At 44.5% G+C, this 26,166-nt stretch overlaps 1 protein-coding gene across 1 annotated transcript in view; it reads right to left on the reverse strand.

Moving 5' to 3' along the window:
* LOC130111294 (cytochrome b5) overlaps nt 1-26,166 on the reverse strand; it is a 26,524-nt gene continuing 358 nt past the window's right edge. The window contains exons 2-5 of the mRNA XM_056278433.1: nt 9,001-9,129; nt 2,103-2,129; nt 1,476-1,507; nt 1-1,348 (exon numbers count right to left, since the gene is read on the reverse strand). Of these exons, the coding sequence (XP_056134408.1) occupies nt 1,258-1,348; nt 1,476-1,507; nt 2,103-2,129; nt 9,001-9,129 (279 nt within the window). The 3' untranslated portion in view covers nt 1-1,257. The remainder of the gene's footprint in view (nt 1,349-1,475; nt 1,508-2,102; nt 2,130-9,000; nt 9,130-26,166) is intronic.

Below are 26,166 nucleotides of genomic sequence, written 5' to 3' on the forward strand. Positions count from 1 at the left end.
TGGTCTGAGGAGGGAGACTGAAGCAGCAGTATTTTGGGGATTAAAGAAAAAAAGGGGGGTGCATTTTCTACACTCAAAAAATGCATTGAGAGTTATACAACAGTAGCATGTGCATAAAGCGTGGTTTCTAGTATCACCCTGAATATCTCTCTCTGTCTCTCTCTCTCTCTGTGTTCACCTTCCGCCAATCTGTACTGGGCTGCAAATTTCTTGTTAATGGCCACAGCAATTTGCATATAAAACTGATCGTTGTTTTCAGTCAGGGGCGGCACGGTGGCACAGTGGTTAGTGTGGTCGGCTCACAGCAAGAAGGTCCTGGGTTCGAGCCCCGGGGTAGTCCAACCTTGGGGGTCGTCCTCTGTGTGGAGTTTGCATGGTGTCCTCGTGTCTGCATGGGTTTCCTCCAGGGGCTCGGGTTTCCTCCCACAGTCCAAAGACATGTAGGTCAGGTGACTTGGCCGTACTAACTTGTCCCTAGGTGTGTGTGTGTGTGTGTGTGTGTGTGTGTGTGTGTGTGTGTGTGTGTGTGTGTGTGTGTGTGTGTGTGTGTGTCTTGGGTTTAACATCCATCCATTATCCAAACCGCTTATCGTGCTCTCAGGGTCGCGGGGATACTGGACAGGCCACCAGTCCATCACACAGGGCCCATACACACACACACACACACACACACACACACGTATTCATATCTAGGGACAATTTAGTACGGTGATTCACCTGACCTACATGTCTTGGGACTGTGGGAGGAAACCGGAGCACCCGGAGGAAACCCACACAGACATGGGGAGAACATGCAAACTCCCCACAGAGGACGACCCAGGACGACCCCAAAGGTTGGACTACCCCGGGGCTCGAACCCAGAACCTTCTTGCTGTGAGGCAACTGTGCTAACCACTGCGCCACTGTGCCGCCCAGCGTTTAACATGGAAGGACCAAATTCTGTCAAATGCAGGTCAATGAGCCAGTCAGACGCCATTTAACAAAGATGAGAAGGCATTTTGAGAAAAACAAACAAACATGCAAATCAAGGGCAGATAATTTTTGAGAAGTCTCTGAAGGATTGAGCATTTTGTTGAGCTCTTCACTGAGCAAGAACAAATAACGGCATTTCCTACATCTTCTCCTTTCCTTTCAATTAGGGGGTTTGGGGGGGGGGGTCAAACACTCCTTCAACTGTGTGTTCACTGTGAGAAGGTTTTGGTCAAATGTGTCAAGGCCTCCAGATGGAAAGAGAATGAGATGAGAAGGCTGATGAACTCAAGACGACTTGTGCTCTAGCATGTAGTAGCGATACATGATACCGACCACAGCTGCGGCCACGGCAGGTATCAACCACGTGGTCCACGAGCTGCAGAAGGACAAAAACAACAGAAAACAAGAAAACAGCAGTTTTGGGGTTAAGAACATCGAAACAAGAAACAGACGTGAGAATCATTAAGACAGATTTTGGGATGGTCCCCATTACATTGACTGACCTGGACCCTCTTGAAGTTGTGATGTATACTTCCTGTGGGAGAAAGCCAAAGAACAAACACACATGAGAGAAGTAACATGGCGTTTATTCCCCCCCCCCCCCTTTTTTCCCCAATTGTACCCGGCCAATTACCCCACTCTTCCGAGCCATCCCGGTCTCTGCTCCACCCCCTCTGCCGACCCGGGGAGGGCTGCAGACTACCACATGCCTCCTCCCATACATGCGGAGTCACCAGCCGCTTCTTTTCACCTGACAGTGAGGAGTTTCACCAGGGGGACGTAGCACGTGGGAGGATCACGCTATTTCCCCCAGTTCCCCCTCCCCCCTGAACAGGTGCCCAGACTGACCAGAGGAGGCACTAGTGCAGCGACCAGGACACACACCCACATCCAGCTTCCATCCTGCAGACACAGCCAATTGTGTCTGTAGGGACGCCCGACCAAGCTGGAGGTAACATGGGGATTCGAACTGATGATCCCCGTCTTGGTAGGCAACGGAATAGACCACCACGCTACCCGGACATCCACACGGCCTTTATTCTAAAGTGTACATAATGAAAACCAACCTGACATGCAACAGACACGAATTATGACCATTCAACAATAAGTAATGAACGTTGAATGTTTACCTTTCCATTTTCCTTATTTCGGTCATCCTGCAAAACAAAAAACAACACCCGTTAGCTTTCTTAGCATACCTATTTTGTGTTGTGTTAGAAAGAGACTCATTTGTGTACTGAAAAATAGGATTTGTGGTATAAGGTACACCTCACCATGACATTTTAGTTCAGAAGTATTTTTTGTTTTTCTTTGTTTCGACGAGTTCACAGCTGGATGTGATGACACCTGATGGTGCTACATCTGAGCGAAGCAGCATACACCCAACATGTTGCGTAAAACAGAATCTCACAGCGCTCACTGGCTGCTGAGCGGTCTGTCAAACATACAGCGGCAGGGTCACTTGCCCAAAAAGACAGCGTAATTTGAACAAAATAAAGAAAGCCGACTGTATGCTTTGCTTTATGTAAACCAAATATTTGACTACTAAAACATAACGCTTGAATTCACCAGCAGCATGTTTAGAAATGCACAAATGAACGGGATGTAGAGCAGTAAATAGGGGGTGTCTCTGTTATAGAGGAGAATGTCCACCAGTTCAGTCAAAGCCAAGTACACACTGTCAGTATGTTTACATGGTGTTAGAAAAAGTGGATTTATTGTGTTAGTGTGACTAAAACTGGACTTTTAAAACACATGTAAACGTGTTAGTCCCACTGAAATCCTACTAAATCGAATTTCTGGGAGTGGGACTAACACACCTAGATGATGTGGTTGGAGATGGATTTACTCTAGCATGTATACGCTTCAATCAGCCCAGAACTCGCCTAGACGTTCTGCACATGATCCATAGTTCCCGCGGCGGTCTTTCACCCGGAAGTGGAACAGCATAGTATCAACAGTATCAACATGGCGAGTGCTAGAGTGAGAACCACACATTTCTGCAAGAACCGAGCGAGAACCACAGCATTGCCTTCTGCCTTCGGACATCACCATAAGCACCAGGGATAGCGTGCATTTCATTTGTACCAAAAGTAGGGTACGTATGAAATGTACAGTGCTGTAAAGTGCTGTAAAGTTGTTCACCGCTCCACATGGGCCCCACTTGCTAACTTGTTTGTCGCTTGTATGGTATGTGACGCAATAGGTCAACCAGAAGAAGGTCCAGTAGCGACCAGATAAAAGGGGGCATATCGCCACCTACCGTAAACGAGTCGGACATACTTCCGTCAATAAATCAGTTCTCCTCCAGTTCTTGTATACTGGGACAACGACAATAGTCCAGTTACATGGCCTAATTGAGCTATAACGTAGCTCAACTTAACTGTGCATGTAAACACAGTGAATGAATTTCATGGCACTTTTGCCACGAGGGGGGTCATTTAAGGTGGGGGACTTCTCTGCTATCAGATGCTGAATTTGAGGGCCAGTGAGGTTTGGGAGATTTATCTTATCACCACCAGCTTCAGATCACACTCCTTAAGGGGCAGCGAGCAAGATTTAGGGGTCGAGGCTACGGGGCACCATGAGATAATGAAGGAAAATAAGGTATCGGTACACAAAAGAGCCACTCGTATCTGTGGCTCTGTTAGCGACAGGCGTTGGTAAACATCTGATCACAAAGAGCCACGCATATCAATAGCTCTGACAAAAACTCCTAGAGGATAAATTCTGAGTCTCATCACCAGCCAGTCAGACTAGCTTGGTCTAGTCAGAAAGGCACAAACTGAGGAAGCCTCTTGGTGTTTCATCACTCATCTAAGTGACTTCTTCAGTCTCAACTGACTGAAGGTGTCCCCACCCGTATAAACAGCACAGTTGCATAATAACCAACGATTGATCGATTTCTTATGCAAATACGGGTGTGACCATTAACTAGAGTTACAAACCTGGCCACTGATCATGCACAAGCCAATGTACTCTTAGTGCTGGTCCCAAGCCCAGATAAATGGAGAGGGTTGCGTCAGGAAGGGCATACGGCATAAAACCTTTGCAACATCAGATATGTGGATCATGAATCAGATTTCCATACCGCATCGGTCGAGGCCCGGGTTATCAACGGTACTGTTGGCCAGCAGGGTGCCAGGGGAAACTATGCTACTGTTGGGTGAAGGAGAAGGAGAGGAGAAAGAAAGGCATGTCCAGAGGCAGTGGGAGAGGAGGAAGGGTTAAGAGTGTGGAGGTGAGAGTCTGAACTTTGAATGTTGGCACTATGACTGGTAAAAGGAGAGAGCTGGCTGATATGATGGAGAGAAGGAAGGTAGATATACTGTGTGTGCAAGAGACCAGGTGGAAGTGGAGAAAGGCCAGCAGCATCAAAGGTGGGTTCAAATTCTTCTACCATGGTGCAGATGGGAGGAGAAATTGGGTAGGGGTAATTCTGAAGAAAGAGTATGTCAAGAGTGTGCTGGAGGTGAAGGGAGTGTCAGACAGAGTGATGAGTATGACGCTGGAACTCGAAAGTGTGATGATGACTTCAATGGGCATATTGGTGCTGGGAACAGAGGTGATGAGGACGTGATGGGTCGGTATGGTGTCAAGAAGAGGAATGTGGAAGGACAGATGGTGGTGGATTTTGCGAAAAGGATGGAAATGGCTGTGGTGAATACATATTTCAAGAAGAGGGAGGAACATAGGGTGACATAAGAGTGGAGGAAAGTGCACACAGGTAGACTATATCTTATGCAGGGGGCATGATCTGAAAGGGATTGGAGACTGCAAGGTGGTGACAGGGGGGAATGTAGCTAGGCAGCATCAGATGGTGGTCTGTAGGATGACTTTGGAGACCAAGAAGAGGAAGAGAGTGAAGGCAGAGCCAAGGATCAAATAGTGGAAAGTTGAAGAAGGAAGACTGTTGTGTGGAGTTCAGGGAGGAGTTAAGACAGAAACTAAGACAAGTGGTAGTGAAGAGTGAAGAGCAACTACTGGAGATATAGTGAGGGAGACAGCTAGGAAGGTACTTGGTGTGTCATCTGGACAGAGGAAGGAAGACAAGGAGACTTTGTGGTGGAATGAGGAAGTACAGGAAAGTATGCGGAGGAAGAGGTGGGCAAAGAAGTGTGTGTGATAGTCAGAGAGATGAAGAAAGTAGACAGGAGTACAAGGGGATGCGGTGAAGAGAGACGGTGAAGGAAAAGGTGTATGGTGAGTTGTATGACAGGTTAGACACTAAGGAATGAGAAAAGGACTTGTAAAGACCGGCTAAACAGAGGGACTGAGCTGGGAAGGATGTGCAGCAGGTTAGGGTGATGAAGGATAGAGATGGAAATGTGCTGACAGGCAAGGAGAGTATGTTGATAAGGTGGAAGGAGTACTTTGAGGAGCTAATGAATGAAGAAAATAAGAGAGAGTTAGGGTTGGATGATGTGGAGATAGTGAATCAGGAAGTGCGGTGGATTAGCAAGGAGGAAGTGAGGGCATCTATGAAGAAGATGAAGAGTAGAAAGGCATTTGGTCCACATGACATACCTGTGGAGGCATGGAGATGTTTAGGAGAGGTGACTGTGGCGTTTTTAACTGGATTGTTTAAAACTATCTTGGAAAGTGACAGGATGCCTGAGGAGTGGAGAAGAAGCATACTGGTACCGATTTTCAAGAATAAGAGCGATGTGCAGAGCTGTAGTAACTACAGAGGTATAAAGTTGATCAGCCACAGTATGAAGATATGGGAAAGAGTAATAGAAGCTAGGTTAAGAGGAGAGGTGATGATCAGCAGCAGCAGTATGGTTTCATGCCACGAAAGAGCACCACAGATGTGATGTTTGCTTTGAGAATGTTGATGGAGAAGTATAGAGGAGGTCAGGAGGAGTTACATTGTGTCTTTGTAGATTTAGAGAAAGCATATGACAGGGTGCCGAGAGAGGAGGTGTGGTACTGTATGAGGAAGTCAGGAGTTGCAGATAAGTATGGAAAAGTGGTGCAGGATATGTATGAGGGAAGTGTGACAGTGGTGAGGTGTGTGGTTGGAATGACGGATGGGTTCAAGGTGGAGGTGGGATTACATCAAGGTTCAGCTCTGAGCCCTTTCTCGTTTGCAATGGTGATGGACAGGTTGACGAACAAGAAACTGAGAGTTAGGCGGGGGAAGTCTTGTGTTTTGCCGGAGGCAGCTACACCAAATTCGCCCCGACGTACTGTAAACAAAAAAGTTGGTGAAATCAAATATGAAATATATGCACTATGACATATAATAGAATATTTCATACTGCTTGTCTACCGCTAAAAATCTTGGTATCATCTTTGACCAGAATGTCTTTTGATCACCATGTTACTAAGCTTGCAAATCTTGTTTTCTTCAGTTAAGAAATATTGTAAAAATCCGAAATATTTTGTATTTTAAGGATATCGAAACATTAATTCACTTTCATTTTCTCCCGTCTAGAGAACTCCCTCTACTCCAACCAAGCTACTTTAAATTGTCTACAGCTGGTTCAGAATGCAGCTGCTAGACTACTAACCAGAACTAGCCGTAGGTCCCATATTACCCCTATTCTTGCATCCCTCTATTGGCTTCCCATTAAATTCAGAATAACTTATAAGATCTTACTGATTACATTTAAAGCACTGCATGATCTTGCCCCCAGTTATATTTCTGATCTTCTCATTCCTCATTCTACTTCCTGACCACTCCGATCCTCAAACCTCGGTCTTTTAGCCATCCCTCACTCCAACTGCAAAACAAAAGGTGACTGCGCCTTTGCAGTTTTAGCCTCAAGCTCTGGAATAATCTCCCCCAATCCATTATAGATTCACCGAATGTTTGGACTGTTTTAAGCGGCTTCTAAAAACCCAGGCAACCCTTTTTATAGATCCCCCATATCTGCCGTCTGTTTTGGTTTGTTTTTAGCTTGATCTGTTACCCCCTATGCCTTTTTTATGTTTGTTCAATTTATTTTATGTATTTATTCGTATTTTGTGTATTGAGTGTAAAGCACTTTGTAACTGTATGTTTTTAAAAGTGCTACATAAATAAAAACTTGCTTGCTTGTATCACAGTGTGATTTGGCAGCCTGACTGTTCAGGACTGCTTCAAAGGACTGTAAAGACAGCAGTAAAAATAATTGGCATGGAACTACCACAACTTCATAATATTTATACCCCTCACTGCAAAAGGAAAGCTTAAAACATCATTTAAGGACACCAGCCACCCTGCTCATTTTCTGTTCTTGCTCCTTCCATCTAAAAAGTGGTACCGGAGCATCAAATTACACACCACCCGTCTCAGTAATAGTTTCTCTCCACAGGCTGAACAGGCTGCTGAACAGCTGATGCACCCATATGCACATTACATTGTTGTGTTATCGTGTGTACTGTATTATTTTTTTGGGATGGTGTTTACAGAAAGTTGAATCGGTTCATCTGGACATAATGTTTATTGAGAGAAGCATTTCATCACTCATCTAAATGACCCCTTCAGTCTAAACTGACCGCAGGTATCCCACCCTTATAAAAAATACATCCATCCATTATCCGAACCGCTTATCCTGCTCTCAGGGTCGCGGTGATGCTGGAGCCTATCCCAGCAGTCATTGGGTGGCATGCAGGGAGACACCCTGGACAGGCCGCAAGGCCATCACACACACACACACACACATTCATACCAAGGGACAATTTAGTATGGCTGATTCACCTGACCTACATGTCTTTGGACTGTGGGAGGAAACCGGAGCCCCCGGAGGAAACCCACACAGACATGGGGAGAACATGCAAACTCCACACAGAGGACGACTCGGGACGACCCCCAAGATGGACTACCCCGGGGCTCGAACCCAGGACTTTCTTGCTATGAGGCGACCACACTAACCACTGTGCCACCATGCTACCCCTGATTGAAAACAACAATCAGTTTCATATGCAAATTGCTTCGACCATTAACAAGTAATTTGCATATGAAACCGATTGTTGGTTTGGGCCGTTATGCCACTGTATTGTTTATAAGGGTGGGACACCTGCAGTCACTGTATTGTTTATAAGGGTGGGGACACCTGCCTGCAGTCAGTTGAGACTGAAGAGGTCACTTAGATGAGTGATGAAACGCTTCTCTCAATAAACATCTAGAAGAACTAATTCAACTTTCTGTGATTTCCTTACCTGGATTATTCAGCATGCACCAAGACACTTTAGGATGGTGTGTTCTTTGTGTACTTAGTGTTAAGGCAGAGAGAGCAGCAGCACAAGAATTCTATTGTATTCTACACGACAATAAAGCTGAACTTGAATTTTTTGAAACTGAAATTGCAGCTGAATTTTGTGCCACAACAGGGCTTAATTTGGTTTTTAAAGGTGAGTACTTGTGCATATATTTATTTAACTTTGTTGCATCAGCTTGGTGGGTTTTTTCCCCAAAAAAGTAAATCAAAATAAATAATTATTACTTTTGCAATTTTTCAAGCCAGCAGGAATCCAATATCAGCTTTTGTCTGATGTTATTTTTTCTGATGAAAAGTTGTTTGAAAATAATGATCTTTTCTACTGGTCTTGTATTTTCCGTTCCTCACTGGAGGCTGAATCAGAACTGCTGCTCACATGGCAATATTAATTTAGAGAAAGCAATGTAATAAACACTGTTTGGAATGACAGAATATTTTGGAAGACAAGATGCATGATTGTTAAATAAATGTAAGAACAGGGTACTGAGTCAGCCACAGTGCCCCCCTTGAGATGGTAGCAATATAGATGGGAGAACATTTCTGACCACAGAAGCTTTCCTATCCTTGATTTAAACCCCTTTAATACAGTTGAAGGGCATACGTACTTGACAAACATGAGGCCACTGTGCCACTACAGATCCTTACAATCACAATCGTTCAACTTTGAATTCAAAGCCAATTGTTTTGAATAAAAGAGTATTAATGTTATTTCTGAGTGAGAGAAGGGACGTCACATCAAGAAGCTGCAGATAACAAGCCATTCAGATTAGCCAACTCCTTGACCATGCTTATTGCAGACCTAAGAGAAGCCAGACATTACCATGTGAAGCTCCCCAATCAAGTACTGCTGCAGCATTTCTCTAGCGTCTGTCGAGTGGCCAACGTCCTCGAAGCTCTCGGTGGAGTCTGTACCTGCCTGCTCCAGCAAAACCTCCTCACCTCCTGGATGCTAGAAGAGGAGAACAAGAATAGTTTGGATTTATTCTGAAAATTAAGCAGAGAAGAGAGCAAGACAGAAACAAATATATGCAAGCACATTGTGGATTACAATTCTGTGAAAGCATTAAGGCCAGGAGATACTTCTCTTGACTGATGCTCTAACTTGTCAAACTTTACATTCACATCCAATCTGTCCACTGCACATCCATCACTGTCTGGTTTGGTTCGGCCACCAAACAGGACAGGGACCGACTACAATGGACAGTTAAGTCTGCAGAAAACTTCATTGGTGCCAACCTGCCCTCCATTCAGGACCTATACACCACCAGACTCAGGAAACGGGCAGGCAACAGTGTAATTGCACTGTATGCTAAAAGACTGAAACGCTGTCTGAACGAAATTATATCACCAACTCGATCTGGGTTTATGAAGGACAGACACATAAGTAATAATATTCGATTAATCCTAGCTTTATTAGATTGTTCTGATTTAATTAACGAAGCAGTTATACTTTTAGATTTTTAAAAAGCCTTCGACACTGGAACACCCATTCATAAGTGAAGCTTTACTTCATTTGGGCTTTGGGGAAAATTTCAGAAAAAATGGTTCACACGCTCTATAAAAATATAAATTGCAGTGTCTCTTTAGTAACGGTACTTCACTTCGTTTTGATGTTAAACGAGGTATCAGATAAGAGTGTCCAATATCTCCATTTTTATTTTTAATTGCTGTCGAACATATTAACCTATACACTGTACATTGTACAAGTATTGAAGGTATAAAAATAGGAGAAAATAAATTATTAATTAGTCAACTGGCTAATGACACCTGTCTCTTGTTAAAGAATCAAGATCAAGTGCCGGTCATATTGGAGGCTTTAAAGAAATTCTCTAAGGCCTCAGGCCTTACTATTAAGCAGAGTAAGTGCGAAATTTTAACAGTACATAATTCTGATAAGACATCAATAAGTGGTATAGATGTAAAAAAAAGTCAGTACGGTATCTTGGTATCTTAATAAATAAGTCAGCGTCTGATAGAGCAGTGTTTCTCAACCGGGGGTCCGCGGACCCCTAGTGGTCCGTGGTGTAATTGCAAGGGGTCCGTGAAAATAAAATATCTTTAAAAAAAGATCCTGTGACATTTATAGAAATAGGATTATTTTACTCAGATGTGACTGAGACCTTTATCTACCTAAACTATAAAGGGTAACAGGACTTTTTTCTCTAATTACATCTGTTTCACAAGTGTAATTTATTGTATTTTAATAAGAGATCTCGCTCCCGTTTGCATTGTTAAAAGTTACTGAATACATATTCTGTTTTGTTACATATATCTGAAAGTTACTGCGTAAGAATTCTGTTTTGTTAACTGTATCTAAGTTACAACTGAAAGCTCTTATTTTTGCCCCAAAGAGTGAATAAATGCTATAATGCAATTTAAAATGCAGTTTCTACTGTTTCTATCAAATTGCAACCCCCCTCCCCCAAGATCAGGTGGAGGGGTCCTCAGGGTAGATCAAAAATACGCAGGGGGGTCCAGCACCCCAAAAAGGTTGAGAACCACTGTGATAGAGTATCTGCCAATTTCTCACCTAAGATAGAAAAAGCACAAAAAAAAAGTCTTTAACTGTTGGTTGCATAGAGACCTTACCATACAGGGGTGTGTACTGCTGTCAAAGGCAGAAGGTAGTATTTCAAGAATAGTATACCCTGCCATCTCAGTTTATGTTGATCCAAAGAAATGTGCAGCCATTGATTCTCCGTTTAACTTTATATGGAAAAACAAAACGGAGTATGTTAAAAGAAAAACATGTATTAGAAGCTACTCTGAAGGGGGCTTTAATGCATTAGACTTTCAAACATCCATCCATTCTCTTAACCGCTTATCCTACTGCCAGGGTCGCGGGGATGCTGGAGCCTATCCCAGCAGTCATTGGGCGGCAGGCAGGGAGACACCCTGGACAGGCCGCCAGGCCATCACAGGGCCGACACACACACCTATTCATTCCTAGGGACAATTTAGTACCGCCAATTCACCTGACCTACATGTCTTTGGACTGTGGGAGGAAACCGGAGCCCCCGGGGGAAACCCACGCAGACACGGGGAGAACATGCAGACTCCACACAGAGGACGACTCTGGATAACCCACCAAGGTTGGACTACCCCAGGGCTTGAAACCAGGACCTTCTTGCTGTGAGGCGACTGTGCTAACCACTGCACCACCGTGCCGCCCTGCGCCACCATGCTGCCCTATATATATATTGCAGCGAATTCAGGGGGCAGTCGGGAACCGCTACCACCGGGACGCGAACCCGTATCTCCTGCATTGCGGGCGACAACGTTAACCAGTCGACTAAAGGGTCCGGCCCAACTTTCAAACAATCAATCAGATTTTCAAGGTCAGTTGCATTAAGCAATGTTCATCTAAAAATAGTTGTTATTGGTTTTATAGTCCCAATTTATAATTTGATAAGTGTGGTGGCCTAAGATTTCTGTTATTTTGTAATCCGATGAGAGGGTCTAAGGACAGGATGTTGTGTTGCTGTTAAGCCCACTGAGGCAAATTTGTAATTTGTGATATTAGGTTGGTTATACAAATAAAATTGATTTGATTTTGATTTGAATTACAAGTGTAATAAATTGCCTCTCAAGCTCACCAATTTTCACAAACAAGCTCTTCAAGCTAGGATGTTTGCTTTCAAGCATAGTTTTTCCACCACATTCATGCATAATATGGAACAGTCGGCATGTACTGTCTAGAAACAAGTCCAGATATATAAAAGATTGGATGGATAAGGGTGTAGTCTTTATTTTAAATGTACTCACTGAGAGAGACAACCTCTACGGATATGAAGATTTTGTTCAGATGAAGGCTATGAATATTTCTCGAAAAGAATGTAACAATGCAATAAAAAGTATATCACCAAAGTTACTATTTCTCATCAAAGTGCATTAATAGATGGCCCTTTGAGAGGAGAAATTCCCGAAGCTAGTAGCTCTTAATTGGTGGGAAAGACCTATCAGATCCTACATGTAATAATCGCCATATCAGAAAAATACTGACCTCAGATCAGTTATTTTCCCAAATCGACTCTTTTATGGAAATTACGTTTTCCAGAAATTTTAGCAGAGCAAGTTTGGTCAAACCCTAATAAATTCCTCATTCCAAATAAAATAAAAGAAGTTCACATGAAGGTATTACATAGATACTACCCTTGCAATAAATTATTGCATAGATTTAAAGAAGATATTTCTCCAGTATGCTCTTTCTGCAAAACATAAATTGAATCTATTTCCCATTTATTCTGGGAAGTTGCTGTGTTGATTTTTCTAAGCGTTAACATATTGACACCAGTTTTAGAAGACATGGTCTTGTTTCTGAACTGTGATACAGACTCAAAGTCCACTAACAATGCTCTCAAGCTTATCTGTCTTGTCGGCAAATATCACATACATAATATCACATACATGAGGCCAAAGTGCTTCAGATCACACCTAATATCTGGCTGTTTTGTGTTGAACTACAACATCAAATTCAACACGTTCAAATAGAACGGACAAAAAACCTATTAAGACCACTCAAATAATAGGGAAAATACTTGATAATAAAAATATAAATTGCATTTATATATATATATATATATATATATAAGCTTGAATCTCCCTTGTACATTCAGATGTTGATAGTGTTTTTTTGTTTTATATTTTCTTTTCTTTTAATATATTTGATGTTGATGTCTTATGTATAGATACAAGCTGTTAAAGTTGACCAGTTCTCTACGTGTCAGATTGACTGATATATTCTTCTGTATAATATTTTGTAATTCTTGAAATGTGTTCAATAAAAAAAAAAATGTTGGAGTTGAAGCTAATACATGTTGAACAAGTTACTTTTACTGAAATTCATGCAAGGCAAAGTGGTACAAATGTGCATATTTGCGAATGTCCTCAACTAGTCTCTCCTCGATTTGGTCCATGGTTACTGTTTGGTGAAGAAGGAGCAGCCGGAAATGCGATCCTACCAAGCAGACCAATCACAATTGTTGCAGTCTGTGTAGCCGCATGTCGCCGCAACGTGTAGTTACATTTTTGCTTCGGATATTAACGCCTTTTAATAAAACCAACGATAAGAAATCTTCCATAGATTCACCTGGAGTGTTGCGGTGTTCTCTTATGAGAGATATCACTCCTTCAGGAATGGGCTTAATTACAGTTGGAAATTCTATACACATGATAGGAACATCAAAATGACTCATAAATTCTGCATGACTATAAAATTGATAATCGTTTAACCCATATGATGTTACAGTCAATACAGTTTCTAAAACAATAAAGTTTTGTTTCTCTATCTGATATCCTTGTTGTTCCAAATTGTATATCTATGAGGAGAGAAATTGTGTTTGTAAGAGAGAGTCCAAATAAGCAGTACTTGTTTATGAAAATCTGCAAGTCTACACAAATGCAAACAACACAAATGTTTTTGGGCATTAGGTCAACTACTGGTACTATGCTATGAAGCATTGCAGGTTTGCATTCAAACTCAAACCAGGGGTGGGCGATTTGGCCTAAAAATAAAATGTCGATTTTTTTTTAACTAATGGACAATTTTTTATTTAAACCACAATTGTTTCTGTTTTTCTCTAAACAAACTAAAGACCAAGGCAAAAGAAACATTTTCTGTATTAACACAATAACAAAAAAATTGAGATTACCAATGAGATTACCAAGTAGAGCAGGCCCATGTGAACAATTCAGTTGTTCAAGAATAAAAATTAAAAAAAACACAGCACCACTCAGCTGTCATTATTGTGCAGTTCTTTTAAAATCAAACTGAAAAAAGTCTCTTGTAGGCCATCCTTGAAAAAAAAAACTTGTAAAATAAAAAAATTTACATACAAATTAAATAATAAAGTACTCTCAAACAAAATAACTCCCTCTGTAGGAAGTTGTCTACAGGTTTTTCAAGAGGAAGACAAGCCTGTCTCCTGCCACTGGCTAGAGGCATACTTTTTGGCTTCTTGCAATGTTACCCCTGTACTGAAAAATCTTCTCCCTTGTGGCAGGAATGGAGAGATATTTCTTGGCCAGATTACTCAGTCTTGGGAAGTTAGCTTCATGTAGCTTCCATCACTGCAGAGGGTCTGTGTCAGGGTCTGTCTCAGACGACAAGTAGCATGACAGCTCTGCTTCACTTTTGTACTGCTCTGACTGGGAGGTAAACAACACTGTCTTCTTGAAGAAGCTTGCTAGAATTTTCTTCTTCTTTGTTACAGGTTCAGATTCTTCTTGGTGCACCTGCACAGATGTGCCAGGCTGGGATTTGCTTTTCTCAGCTAGAAGAGACATCAGCTCTGTAAAAGCTCTTTTCTTGATTCCGTCCACTTTGTCATCTGCTATGTAGATTCTCCGGAGCCGGGGGTCCATGAGTGAGGCCATGCCCAGGAGTTCCTGTATTCAAGTTCAACTTTAGTGTCATATGTATTTAGAATACAATGAAATTCTTGTTCTCTGCCTCTCTCTGCCTTAACACAAGGGAAACGCCATTCCAAAAAAGAGAAAAAAGGGTCATTTCATTTATTGAGATACTCAAGTATGTTGCTCTTGATTTTCTTGGTGAGCTCGGTCTCACCCTCCTCTGGCTGCAGAAGGCTGTTGTTTAACAGGTGGGATATCGGTTTGAGGTAGGAGACACTCAAGTAGGCCTAACTAGAAAAGTCATCAGTGAATTCCTTCGGTGGACTTAACAGTTTTATTCACTGACTCCAGCGCGGGGCAGCACGGTGGCACAGGGGTTTGTGCAGTCGCCTCACAGCAAGAAGGTCCTGGGTTCGAGCCCCGGGGTAATCCAACCTTGGGGGTGGTCCCGGGTCATCCTCTGTGTGGAGTTTGCATGTTCTCCCTGTGTCTGCGTGGGTTTCCTCCAGGTGCTCCGGTTTCCTCCCACAGTCCAAAGACATGTAGGTCAGGTGAACTGGCCGTACTAAATTGTCCCTAGGTGTGAATGCGTGTGTGTGTGTGTGTGTAAGTCGGCCTGTCCAGGGTGTCTCCCTCCCTGCCTGCCGCCCAATGACTGCCGGGATAGGCTCCAACATCCCTGCGACCCTGAGAGCAGGATAAGCGGTTCGGATAATGGATGGATGGATGGACTCCAACACTTCAGTATCCTGCCAGCTGGGAAACAGGTGCCTGCTTTTCTTGTCCGCTCCCAGGACCTATGCCTTCTGCTGTTCCAACACTCGTTCTACCATCAGTTGTCTTGAATCCCACCTGGTTTGGGACTTGGTGATCAGGTTGTGAGAAGGTAGACCGAGCTCAGTCTGTACCACAGCCATATCTCTTCTCTTCTTCCAATTGAAGGAGTAGGCACTTACAATCTTTATGCAAAACCTGATGGCACGGTCAACCCGTGGATCTTTAATACCATTCACTGTAAAAAGGAAAGAAAAAGGGAAGAAACCAAGAAGGATAATTTTAGAATGGTACCATTTATCACTAATGATAAGGACAGCATTCAAAGATAGTCTAACACTTCTCAATTAGGGCCCGAGCACCGGAGGGCAAGGCCTGCATCGTTTCTGTAAGGATTTTTCTTCTTTTTCTTCAAGACTTGGCCATTTTTGAGGTTATTCTCACGGTTGAAAACTCGTGAAATGTGGTACACACATCAGTTTTTGTGACAGTTACTCGGACAGAGGCTTGGCCCTGGGTGTGGCCCAGGGACTCCATAGCGCCCACATATGTCATTGAGGCTTGTGCCCGGCGTGTAGTTTTACCTACATACATGCACCAAATTTGGTATGTACATGGGTCTCCCCAAGTTGCACAAATTTTTAATGTACATCATATAAGTAACACACAACAGGAAGTGTTATTTTCAATTTTGGCATTTTGACACGTTACATTTTGAAATACTCTTCCTAGATGGTTCATCGGTTCATGTCAGATTTTGTGTATATGATATCAAGATGTTGCCGATTTAAATTGCGAAGGGATTTTTGATATCTTGCAAGGCGTTGAAATGGCGAAACGATGAATTCATTTGTCTCACCACGCAAACAGAAAATGCATCTTAAATTCGCCAGGCATTGCTTGATACGGCTCAAACTTCACAGGTTATGATAGTTATAATAGCCACATGCCCAAAAAAATGACTCTCTGGTATAGCACCACCATTTGGCAACAGGAAAGAGGAAGCTGTTGAAGATTGACTATATTGTCCAATACGCCAACAAGGGCAAGCTTGAGATGCCTTGGACATGTGTAGAGGAGAGATGCAAGGTATACTGGGAGAAGGATACTGAATATGGAGCTGCCAGGGAAGAGACGAGGAAGGCCAAAGAGGAGGTTTATGGATGTGGTGAGGGAAGACATGCAGGTGGCTGGTGTGACAGAGGATGATGCAGAGGACAGGAAGAAATGGAAACGGATGATCCGCTGTGGCGACCCCTAACGAGAGCAGCCGAAAGTAGTAGTAGGTCTACACTTGATATACAGCAACATCTGTTGATGTGTTGAACTGGGTCACCATGGCAAACACATGACACCATGCCAGACAGGAAGTGAGAATAACTCGGCAATGTTTCAATTGATTATCCTCAAATGTCATATGGTTACTGAAGGAACACTCCTTATCCCACCCATGTGACATTCATGAAGCGTAGTTATAGTGAACCTCGGATCCCAGAGGAACAATGTGGATTCTATCCTGGCCGTGGAACAACGGACCAACTCTTTACCCTTGCGGAAGTGCTGAGGGAGGCATGGGAGTTTGACCAGCCAGTCTACATGCGTTTTGTGGACTTGGGAGAAGGCTTATGACTGTATACCCCGGGGCACTCTGTGGGGGGATACTGCGGGAGGATGGGGTACCGGGGCAGTTGCTACAAGCCATCTGGTCCTTGTATAACCAAAGTGAGAGCTGTGTCCGCATTCTCGGCACAAAGTCAAACACGTTTTCGGTGGGTGTCGGACTCCAAGTTTTTCCCTTGTCTCCAATTCTGTTTTTGATATTCATGGACAGGATCTCAAGGCGCAGCCAAGGTGAGGAGTGTGTCTGTTTTGGGAACCTCAGAATTGCATTTCTGCTCTTCGCAGATATGACCTCCTCATTGCTGCTGATTCCAGCTACATCAGTATTCTCATCTTGGACGTCTCTGCAGCCTTCAAAACTGTTTCCCACACCATTCTCCCCAATAACTTATCCGAATACCTAGGCCTCACTGGTGTAGCCCTCTCCTGGTTCCAGTCACATCTCACCAACAGGAAACAGTTTGTTAACATCAGAGACTCCAGTTCCACCCTAGCACCAGTCAACCAAGGCATGCCACAAGGCTCCATGCTTGGACCCCTCCTGTTTACCATGTACATGCTCCCTCCCTTGGTCAGATCATCCGCCACCATGGTTTAAAGGCAAGGCAAGGCAAGGCAAGTTTATTTGTATAGAACCTTATCATTGCAGAGATAATTCAATGTGCTTTACAGACAAAAGATAAAAAAGGATAAAATAAGATGAATAAAAGTACGGACAAAGTTTATAAAAGTACAGACAAGTTTAAAACTGAGTAAAATAAAAGGGCCATAAAAACTGATTAATTAAATGTAACAATCAGGAGCAGAATATATTAAAAAAATGTTGGCAAAATATACAACACACACAACACACACACACACACACACCAAGAACTTAGCCATAGTCTGTTTTGAAAAGTAAGGTTTTTAACCTGCTTTTAAATGTGTCCAGTGTGGGGGCCTCTCTCAGGTCCTCAGGCAGGGCGTTCCATCTACTTGGGGTGTAAATACAAAAGGCAGTTTCCCATGCTCTAGACCTGCACAAGGGATGGTTAAAAGACCACTGCCATGGACCTGAGAGTTCCTGCTGGTTTGTAAGTAATTAGCATGTCTTTTATACAGTGTGGTGCAAGACCATTTAATGCTTTGTATACAATCAACAGAATTTTAAAATTGATTCTAGTTTTGACGGGGAGCCAATGCAGAGATCTAAGAACAGGTGTAATGTGCTCATACATTTTAGCTTCGGTGAGAACACGTACTGCCGCATTTTGAATTAACTGTAGTTGATGCACAACTGATTTTGGGAGGCCGGTGAATAGTCCATTACAGTAGTCTAGTCTACTTGTTAAAAATACATGGATTAATTTCTCACAGTCTGATTTTGATAGAAAGCCCCTTAGTTTTGAAATGTTTTCAGATTCAGACAACTCTATTTATCCCAGAAGGGCAAATCAGTTGCACAATCTACCCAGACTATACACCAAACTCACAGATAAGTGGCAATCATCAGTATGTCAGAGACAATAGACAGAACAGTACATGGGCAAGAGATGGACACTGTCCCCCTCGTGTGGCCTTGCATGCAAACTCACACGAGGACCAGGTGAAGGGCAAAAATTCATATAAGTTAAAAGAATAGAATAAATAAAACAAATGAAGCATTCTAAGAAGCACTGCACATTACAATCCTCCACTACAGTCAGTGAACGTACAGGTCCACAAGCCATGCGAAAAACAGACAAGGTATAAACCAATTATTGTGGTTTAAAACGATATAAAGCAATTATTTAAAATGACTAATCTCAGCATTTAACAGCCTGATAGCAGCAGGAATGAAGGACTTAGAATAGCAATTCGTTTTCATAGGGGGCGTTTTATAGCACCGGCCTGAGGACATTGCAGTGAATTCACTGGACAGGACGTGGTCAGATTGGCTAATAATTCCTTTTGCTTTCTGGGCCACACGTTTCTCCCAGAGGGAGCACGAGTCTCTCTGCTGGACTCCCATTATTTTGGAGCAGACCTTAACCATACTGTTTAGGCTGTTCCTGTCCTTCACAGTCAACCCGTTAAACCAACACATAGGGGAAAAAGTTAAAAGACTTTCAATAAATGACAGGTAAAAAATACACAAGATGGTGTTACAGACATTAAAGGAGTTCAGCTTCCACATTAAGTGAATTCTTTGTTGTCCACGCTTGAGAATTAAATCTGTGTTTACATCGAACTTGAGTTGGGAGTCGAACGCGGTTCCCAAGTACTTACAAGTGTCAACAATTAGAACATCCTCACCATGTATAGTCCTAGTGCTAGCTTTGGGTTTATCACTATTTCTCCTAAAATCAATGATACGTTCCTTAGTTTTTGACACGTTAAGGTCAAGGAAGCTATCATCGCACCAATCAACAAAGGCAGGTAGGACACAACCGTGATCTGACTCTGAGCCATGAAGAAGAGACGAAAGTGCGGTATGGTCAGAGAATTTCACCAGGTAGCTGCCCTCTTTAGAAGACCTGCGGCTGTCTGTATACAAAATAAAAAGCAGGGGGGAAAGAACGCAACTCTGCGGTGAGCCCCTGTTTGAGACCAGGACACCGGACACAACGCCATTAACTAAAACCTGCTGGATTCTGTCTGTTAAAAAGTTTAAAAGCAACATTAAAAGCTGATCAGGTAAATTAAAATAAGCAGTTGTGGCAGTTGTAACTCTATTCCAGCTGAGATCTGCAACGCTGCCTCTTTGGACAATTTTAAAAGACTACTGAAAACCTACCTTTTTACTAAGGCCTGTGGTCTGTAGTCTTGATCTTTGTTTTAATCTTTTTTCTTTTCTTATCTAGTGTAAAGCGTCCTTGGGTTCCTTGAAAGGCCCCATACAAAACTAAGTTAATGTTGTTGTTGTTGTTGTTGGCGGCACATGGAGAGCATCAAATAGCATTATTAGAAATGGATCAACAAACAGGTTACCCTCAGTATTTCATGGACAATGAATGATGTGGTAACTGGGTTTAACACAGTTTTGTAAGCGTGGGACCAAATCGATGACCCACAGCTAAAAGAGGTGGGGGCTGTTGAGGATTATGGAGCTAGAACTCAAAGCTCCATCTTTATGAGAGCTGTAGAAGGAAAGGAAATCATTGATATTGTTAACAAAAATAAGAACCAAATGTCAACTGACTGGAATGGAACCGATATGACTTTCGTTAAGAAAGTCATCGATGGTATTGTAAACCCACTGACTTATATCTGCAACTTGTCTCTCAAAACGGGTACATTATCATGCAATATGAAAATTGCTAAAGTTATCCCACTACATAAAGCTGGGGATGGACATCACTTTACCAATTACAGGCCTGTGTCCTTACTTTCCCAGTTCTCTAAGATTTTGGAAAAACTATATTGCAAGGTTGGATAACTTTATTGAGAAACATGAATTGTTGTCAGACAGTCAATATGGGTTCTGATCAAACAGATCAACATCTATGGCATTAATGGAGCTAATAGAAGAAATAACTAGTTGTATTGGTAACAAGAAGTATGCAGTGGGATCATTTATGCATGATATGATTTTTAAAATTCATTTGATACAACTGACCATGAACTTAATAAAATGATGAGGTATGGTATCAGAGGGGTGGGGCTAAATTGGCTGGAAAATTATATGGTAAACAGATAACAATTTGTACTTCACAATTGTGTGCCACTTTGTGTTGGTCTTTCACATAACATTCCAATAAAATATATTTATGTTTGTGGTCGTAACGTGACAAAATGTGGAAAAGTTCAAGGGGTATGAATACTTTTGCAAGCCAGTGCATGCACATTAGAATGTTCTGGACTGAAGTAGCCAGCTTTCTAAAGGAGACTCAGGATGAACACAGAAATAGACATGTCTGATGTAGTGCTGTTTTGTATAAAGACAAGCTTGGGGATAACATGCTGCGTATCAGACAGCTAGTTGTTCTTTTTGGAACAGTCCATATTCACAAGAAACAAAATGGTCAGGAACCAAAGCCACATTTCCTGCACTTTATTCATGTCTTTAAACAATATAGCGCCATTTTATTTCATCTTAAAACTAAAAAGCTACCAAGACTTTTAAGTTACTAGGCGAATTTAATATGCTGCATGTAACACAAACTCTGGCATAGTAAAATGTCGTCTTTTTTGTTTTCTATTGTCTATGTTTACTCTATTATGGATGTGTTATGTTTGTGTATTACTGTAGTGTCTGTTTGTGTATTACTGTAGTGTCTGGCCTTCTGTACTGCGGCCAGAAGGTAAAATGGTATTACCGAAAACCCAACATATGGTAGCGCTGGGACAGACACACACACACACACACACACACACACACACACACACACAGATGCTACAACATGCTTAACAACACGTTGTTGGGCATGTGTGTTGCTGAGCATGTGTGTTGTTGAGCATGTGTGTTGCTGAGCATGTGTGTTGTTGAGCATGCGTGTTGTTGAGCATGTGTGTTGTTGAGCATGCGTGTTGTTGGGCATGTGTGTTGTTGAGCATGTGTGTTGTTGAGCATGTGTGTTGTTGGGCATGCGTGTTGTTGGGCATGCGTGTTGTTGGGCATGTGTGTTGTTGAGCATGCGTGTTGCTGAGCATGCGTGTTGTTGGGCATGTGTGTTGTTGGGCATGTGTGTTGTTGGGCATGTGTGTTGTTGGGCATGTGTGTTGTTGAGCATGTGTGTTGTTGGGCATGTGTGTTGTTGGGCATGTGTGTTGTTGGGCATGTGTGTTGCTGAGCATGCGTGTTGTTGGGCATGCGTGTTGTTGGGCATGTGTGTTGTTGGGCATGTGTGTTGTTGAGCATGCGTGTTGCTGAGCATGCGTGTTGTTGGGCATGCGTGTTGTTGGGCATGCGTGTTGTTGGGCATGCGTGTTGTTGAGCATGCGTGTTGTTGGGCATGTGTGTTGTTGGGCATGTGTGTTGTTGAGCATGTGTGTTGTTGAGCATGTGTGTTGCTGAGCATGTGTGTTGCTGAGCATGCGTGTTGCTGGGCATGTGTGTTGTTGAGCATGTGTGTTGTTGAGCATGTGTGTTGTTGGGCATGTGTGTTGCTGAGCATGCGTGTTGTTGGGCATGTGTGTTGTTGGGCATGTGTGTTGCTGGGCATGCGTGTTGCTGAGCATGCGTGTTGTTGGGCATGTGTGTTGTTGAGCATGTGTGTTGCTGAGCATGTGTGTTGCTGAGCATGTGTGTTGTTGGGCATGTGTGTTGCTGAGCATGCGTGTTGTTGGGCATGCGTGTTGTTGGGCATGCGTGTTGTTGAGCATGTGTGTTGTTGGGCATGTGTGTTGTTGAGCATGCGTGTTGTTGAGCATGCGTGTTGTTGGGCATGCGTGTTGTTGAGCATGTGTGTTGGGCATGAGTGTTGTTGGGCATGCGTGTTGTTGGGCATGCGTGTTGTTGGGCATGTGTGTTGCTGAGCATGCGTGTTGCTGGGCATGCGTGTTGTTGGGCATGTGTGTTGTTGGGCATGCGTGTTGTTGGGCATGCGTGTTGCTGGGCATGTGTGTTGCTGAGCATGCGTGTTGCTGGGCATGCGTGTTGTTGGGCATGCGTGTTGCTGGGCATGAGTGTTGTTGGGCATGCGTGTTGTTGGGCATGCGTGTTGTTGGGCATGTGTGTTGCTGGGCATGCGTGTTGCTGGGCATGCGTGTTGCTGAGCATGTGTGTTGTTGGGCATGTGTGTTGTTGGGCATGTGTGTTGCTGAGCATGTGTGTTGCTGAGCATGTGTGTTGCTGAGCATGTGTGTTGTTGGGCATGTGTGTTGCTGAGCATGCGTGTTGTTGGGCATGCGTGTTGTTGGGCATGCGTGTTGTTGAGCATGTGTGTTGTTGGGCATGTGTGTTGTTGGGCATATGTGTTGTTGGGCATGTGTGTTGTTGAGCATGCGTGTTGTTGAGCATGCGTGTTGTTGGGCATGCGTGTTGTTGGGCATGCGTGTTGTTGAGCATGTGTGTTGTTGGGCATGAGTGTTGTTGGGCATGCGTGTTGTTGGGCATGCGTGTTGTTGGGCATGCGTGTTGCTGAGCATGCGTGTTGTTGGGCATGCGTGTTGTTGGGCATGCGTGTTGTTGGGCATGCGTGTTGTTGGGCATGTGTGTTGCTGAGCATGCGTGTTGCTGGGCATGCGTGTTGTTGGGCATGCGTGTTGTTGGGCATGTGTGTTGTTGGGCATGCGTGTTGTTGGGCATGCGTGTTGTTGGGCATGAGTGTTGTTGGGCATGTGTGTTGTTGAGCATGTGTGTTGTTGGGCATGAGTGTTGTTGGGCATGTGTGTTGTTGGGCATGTGTGTTGTTGGGCATGCGTGTTGTTGGGCATGCGTGTTGCTGAGCATGCGTGTTGCTGGGCATGCGTGTTGTTGGGCATGCGTGTTGCTGGGCATGTGTGTTGTTGGGCATGCGTGTTGCTGGGCATGCGTGTTGCTGGGCATGCGTGTTGCTGAGCATGTGTGTTGTTGGGCATGTGTGTTGCTGAGCATGCGTGTTGTTGGGCATGCGTGTTGCTGGGCATGCGTGTTGCTGAGCATGTGTGTTGTTGGGCATGTGTGTTGTTGGGCATGTGTGTTGCTGAGCATGTGTGTTGCTGGGCATGCGTGTTGCTGAGCATGTGTGTTGTTGGGCATGTGTGTTGTTGGGCATGTGTGTTGCTGAGCATGCGTGTTGTTGGGCATGCGTGTTGCTGGGCATGCGTGTTGCTGGGCATGCGTGTTGCTGGGCATGTGTGTTGTTGGGCATGTGTGTTGTTGGGCATGTGTGTTGTTGAGCATGCGTGTTGCTGAGCATGTGTGTTGTTGAGCATGCGTGTTGTTGAGCATGCGTGTTGTTGGGCATGCGTGTTGTTGAGCATGTGTGTTGTTGGGCATGAGTGTTGTTGGGCATGCGTGTTGTTGGGCATGCGTGTTGTTGGGCATGTGTGTTGCTGAGCATGCGTGTTGTTGGGCATGCGTGTTGTTGGGCATGCGTGTTGTTGGGCATGCGTGTTGTTGGGCATGTGTGTTGCTGAGCATGCGTGTTGCTGGGCATGCGTGTTGTTGGGCATGTGTGTTGTTGGGCATGTGTGTTGTTGGGCATGCGTGTTGTTGGGCATGCGTGTTGTTGGGCATGAGTGTTGTTGGGCATGTGTGTTGTTGAGCATGTGTGTTGTTGGGCATGAGTGTTGTTGGGCATGTGTGTTGTTGGGCATGTGTGTTGTTGGGCATGCGTGTTGTTGGGCATGCGTGTTGCTGAGCATGCGTGTTGCTGGGCATGCGTGTTGTTGGGCATGCGTGTTGCTGGGCATGCGTGTTGTTGGGCATGCGTGTTGTTGGGCATGCGTGTTGCTGGGCATGCGTGTTGCTGGGCATGCGTGTTGCTGAGCATGTGTGTTGTTGGGCATGTGTGTTGTTGGGCATGTGTGTTGCTGAGCATGCGTGTTGTTGGGCATGCGTGTTGTTGGGCATGCGTGTTGTTGAGCATGTGTGTTGTTGGGCATGTGTGTTGTTGGGCATATGTGTTGTTGGGCATGTGTGTTGTTGAGCATGCGTGTTGTTGAGCATGCGTGTTGTTGGGCATGCGTGTTGTTGAGCATGTGTGTTGTTGGGCATGAGTGTTGTTGGGCATGCGTGTTGTTGGGCATGCGTGTTGTTGGGCATGTGTGTTGCTGAGCATGCGTGTTGTTGGGCATGCGTGTTGTTGGGCATGCGTGTTGTTGGGCATGCGTGTTGTTGGGCATGTGTGTTGCTGAGCATGCGTGTTGCTGGGCATGCGTGTTGTTGGGCATGTGTGTTGTTGGGCATGTGTGTTGTTGGGCATGCGTGTTGTTGGGCATGCGTGTTGTTGGGCATGAGTGTTGTTGGGCATGTGTGTTGTTGAGCATGTGTGTTGTTGGGCATGAGTGTTGTTGGGCATGTGTGTTGTTGGGCATGTGTGTTGTTGGGCATGCGTGTTGTTGGGCATGCGTGTTGCTGAGCATGCGTGTTGCTGGGCATGCGTGTTGTTGGGCATGCGTGTTGCTGGGCATGCGTGTTGTTGGGCATGCGTGTTGTTGGGCATGTGTGTTGCTGGGCATGCGTGTTGCTGGGCATGCGTGTTGCTGAGCATGTGTGTTGTTGGGCATGTGTGTTGTTGGGCATGTGTGTTGCTGAGCATGCGTGTTGTTGGGCATGCGTGTTGCTGGGCATGCGTGTTGCTGAGCATGTGTGTTGTTGGGCATGTGTGTTGTTGGGCATGTGTGTTGCTGAGCATGTGTGTTGCTGGGCATGCGTGTTGCTGAGCATGTGTGTTGTTGGGCATGTGTGTTGTTGGGCATGTGTGTTGCTGAGCATGCGTGTTGTTGGGCATGCGTGTTGCTGGGCATGCGTGTTGCTGGGCATGTGTGTTGTTGGGCATGCGTGTTGCTGGGCATGCGTGTTGCTGGGCATGTGTGTTGTTGGGCATGTGTGTTGTTGGGCATGTGTGTTGTTGGGCATGCGTGTTGTTGGGCATGTGTGTTGCTGAGCATGTGTGTTGTTGGGCATGTGTGTTGCTGAGCATGTGTGTTGTTGGGCATGTGTGTTGTTGAGCATGCGTGTCTTTGGGCATGCGTGTTGTTGGGCATGTGTGTTGCTGAGCATGTGTGTTGTTGGGCATGTGTGTTGTTGGGCATGTGTGTTGTTGGGCATGTGTGTTGTTGGGCATGTGTGTTGCTGAGCATGTGTGTTGTTGGGCATGTGTGTTGTTGGGCATGTGTGTTGTTGGGCATGTGTGTTGCTGGGCATGTGTGTTGTTGGGCATGTGTGTTGTTGGGCATGTGTGTTGCTGAGCATGTGTGTTGCTGAGCATGCGTGTTGCTGGGCATGCGTGTTGTTGGGCATGTGTGTTGTTGGGCATGCGTGTTGTTGGGCATGTGTGTTGTTGGGCATGCGTGTTGTTGGGCATGTGTGTTGTTGGGCATGTGTGTTGTTGGGCATGTGTGTTGCTGGGCATGCGTGTTGTTGGGCATGTGTGTTGTTGGGCATGTGTGTTGCTGGGCATGTGTTGCTGAGCATGTGTGTTGTTGGGCATGTTTTTGGCGGCCAGCATCACGGCTGATGAAGGCGGAAGAGGAAGAGCTGTCTGCCTTTGTCTGTACCGCCGCTGTATATGAAGACGTGTTCAATAAAGCGCGGAGGAAATAAAAAAAACAGAAAGAGTGGCGCTCTGGTCCCAGGGCATAGACGTAGCCGAGGTGGCCGAGGCGGTGCGGTGCGGCGGCGGCGTCGCCT

The sequence above is a fragment of the Lampris incognitus genome, chromosome 4 (genome assembly GCF_029633865.1).
Source record: "Lampris incognitus isolate fLamInc1 chromosome 4, fLamInc1.hap2, whole genome shotgun sequence".
NCBI classification, from domain to species: Eukaryota; Metazoa; Chordata; class Actinopteri; order Lampriformes; family Lampridae; genus Lampris; species Lampris incognitus.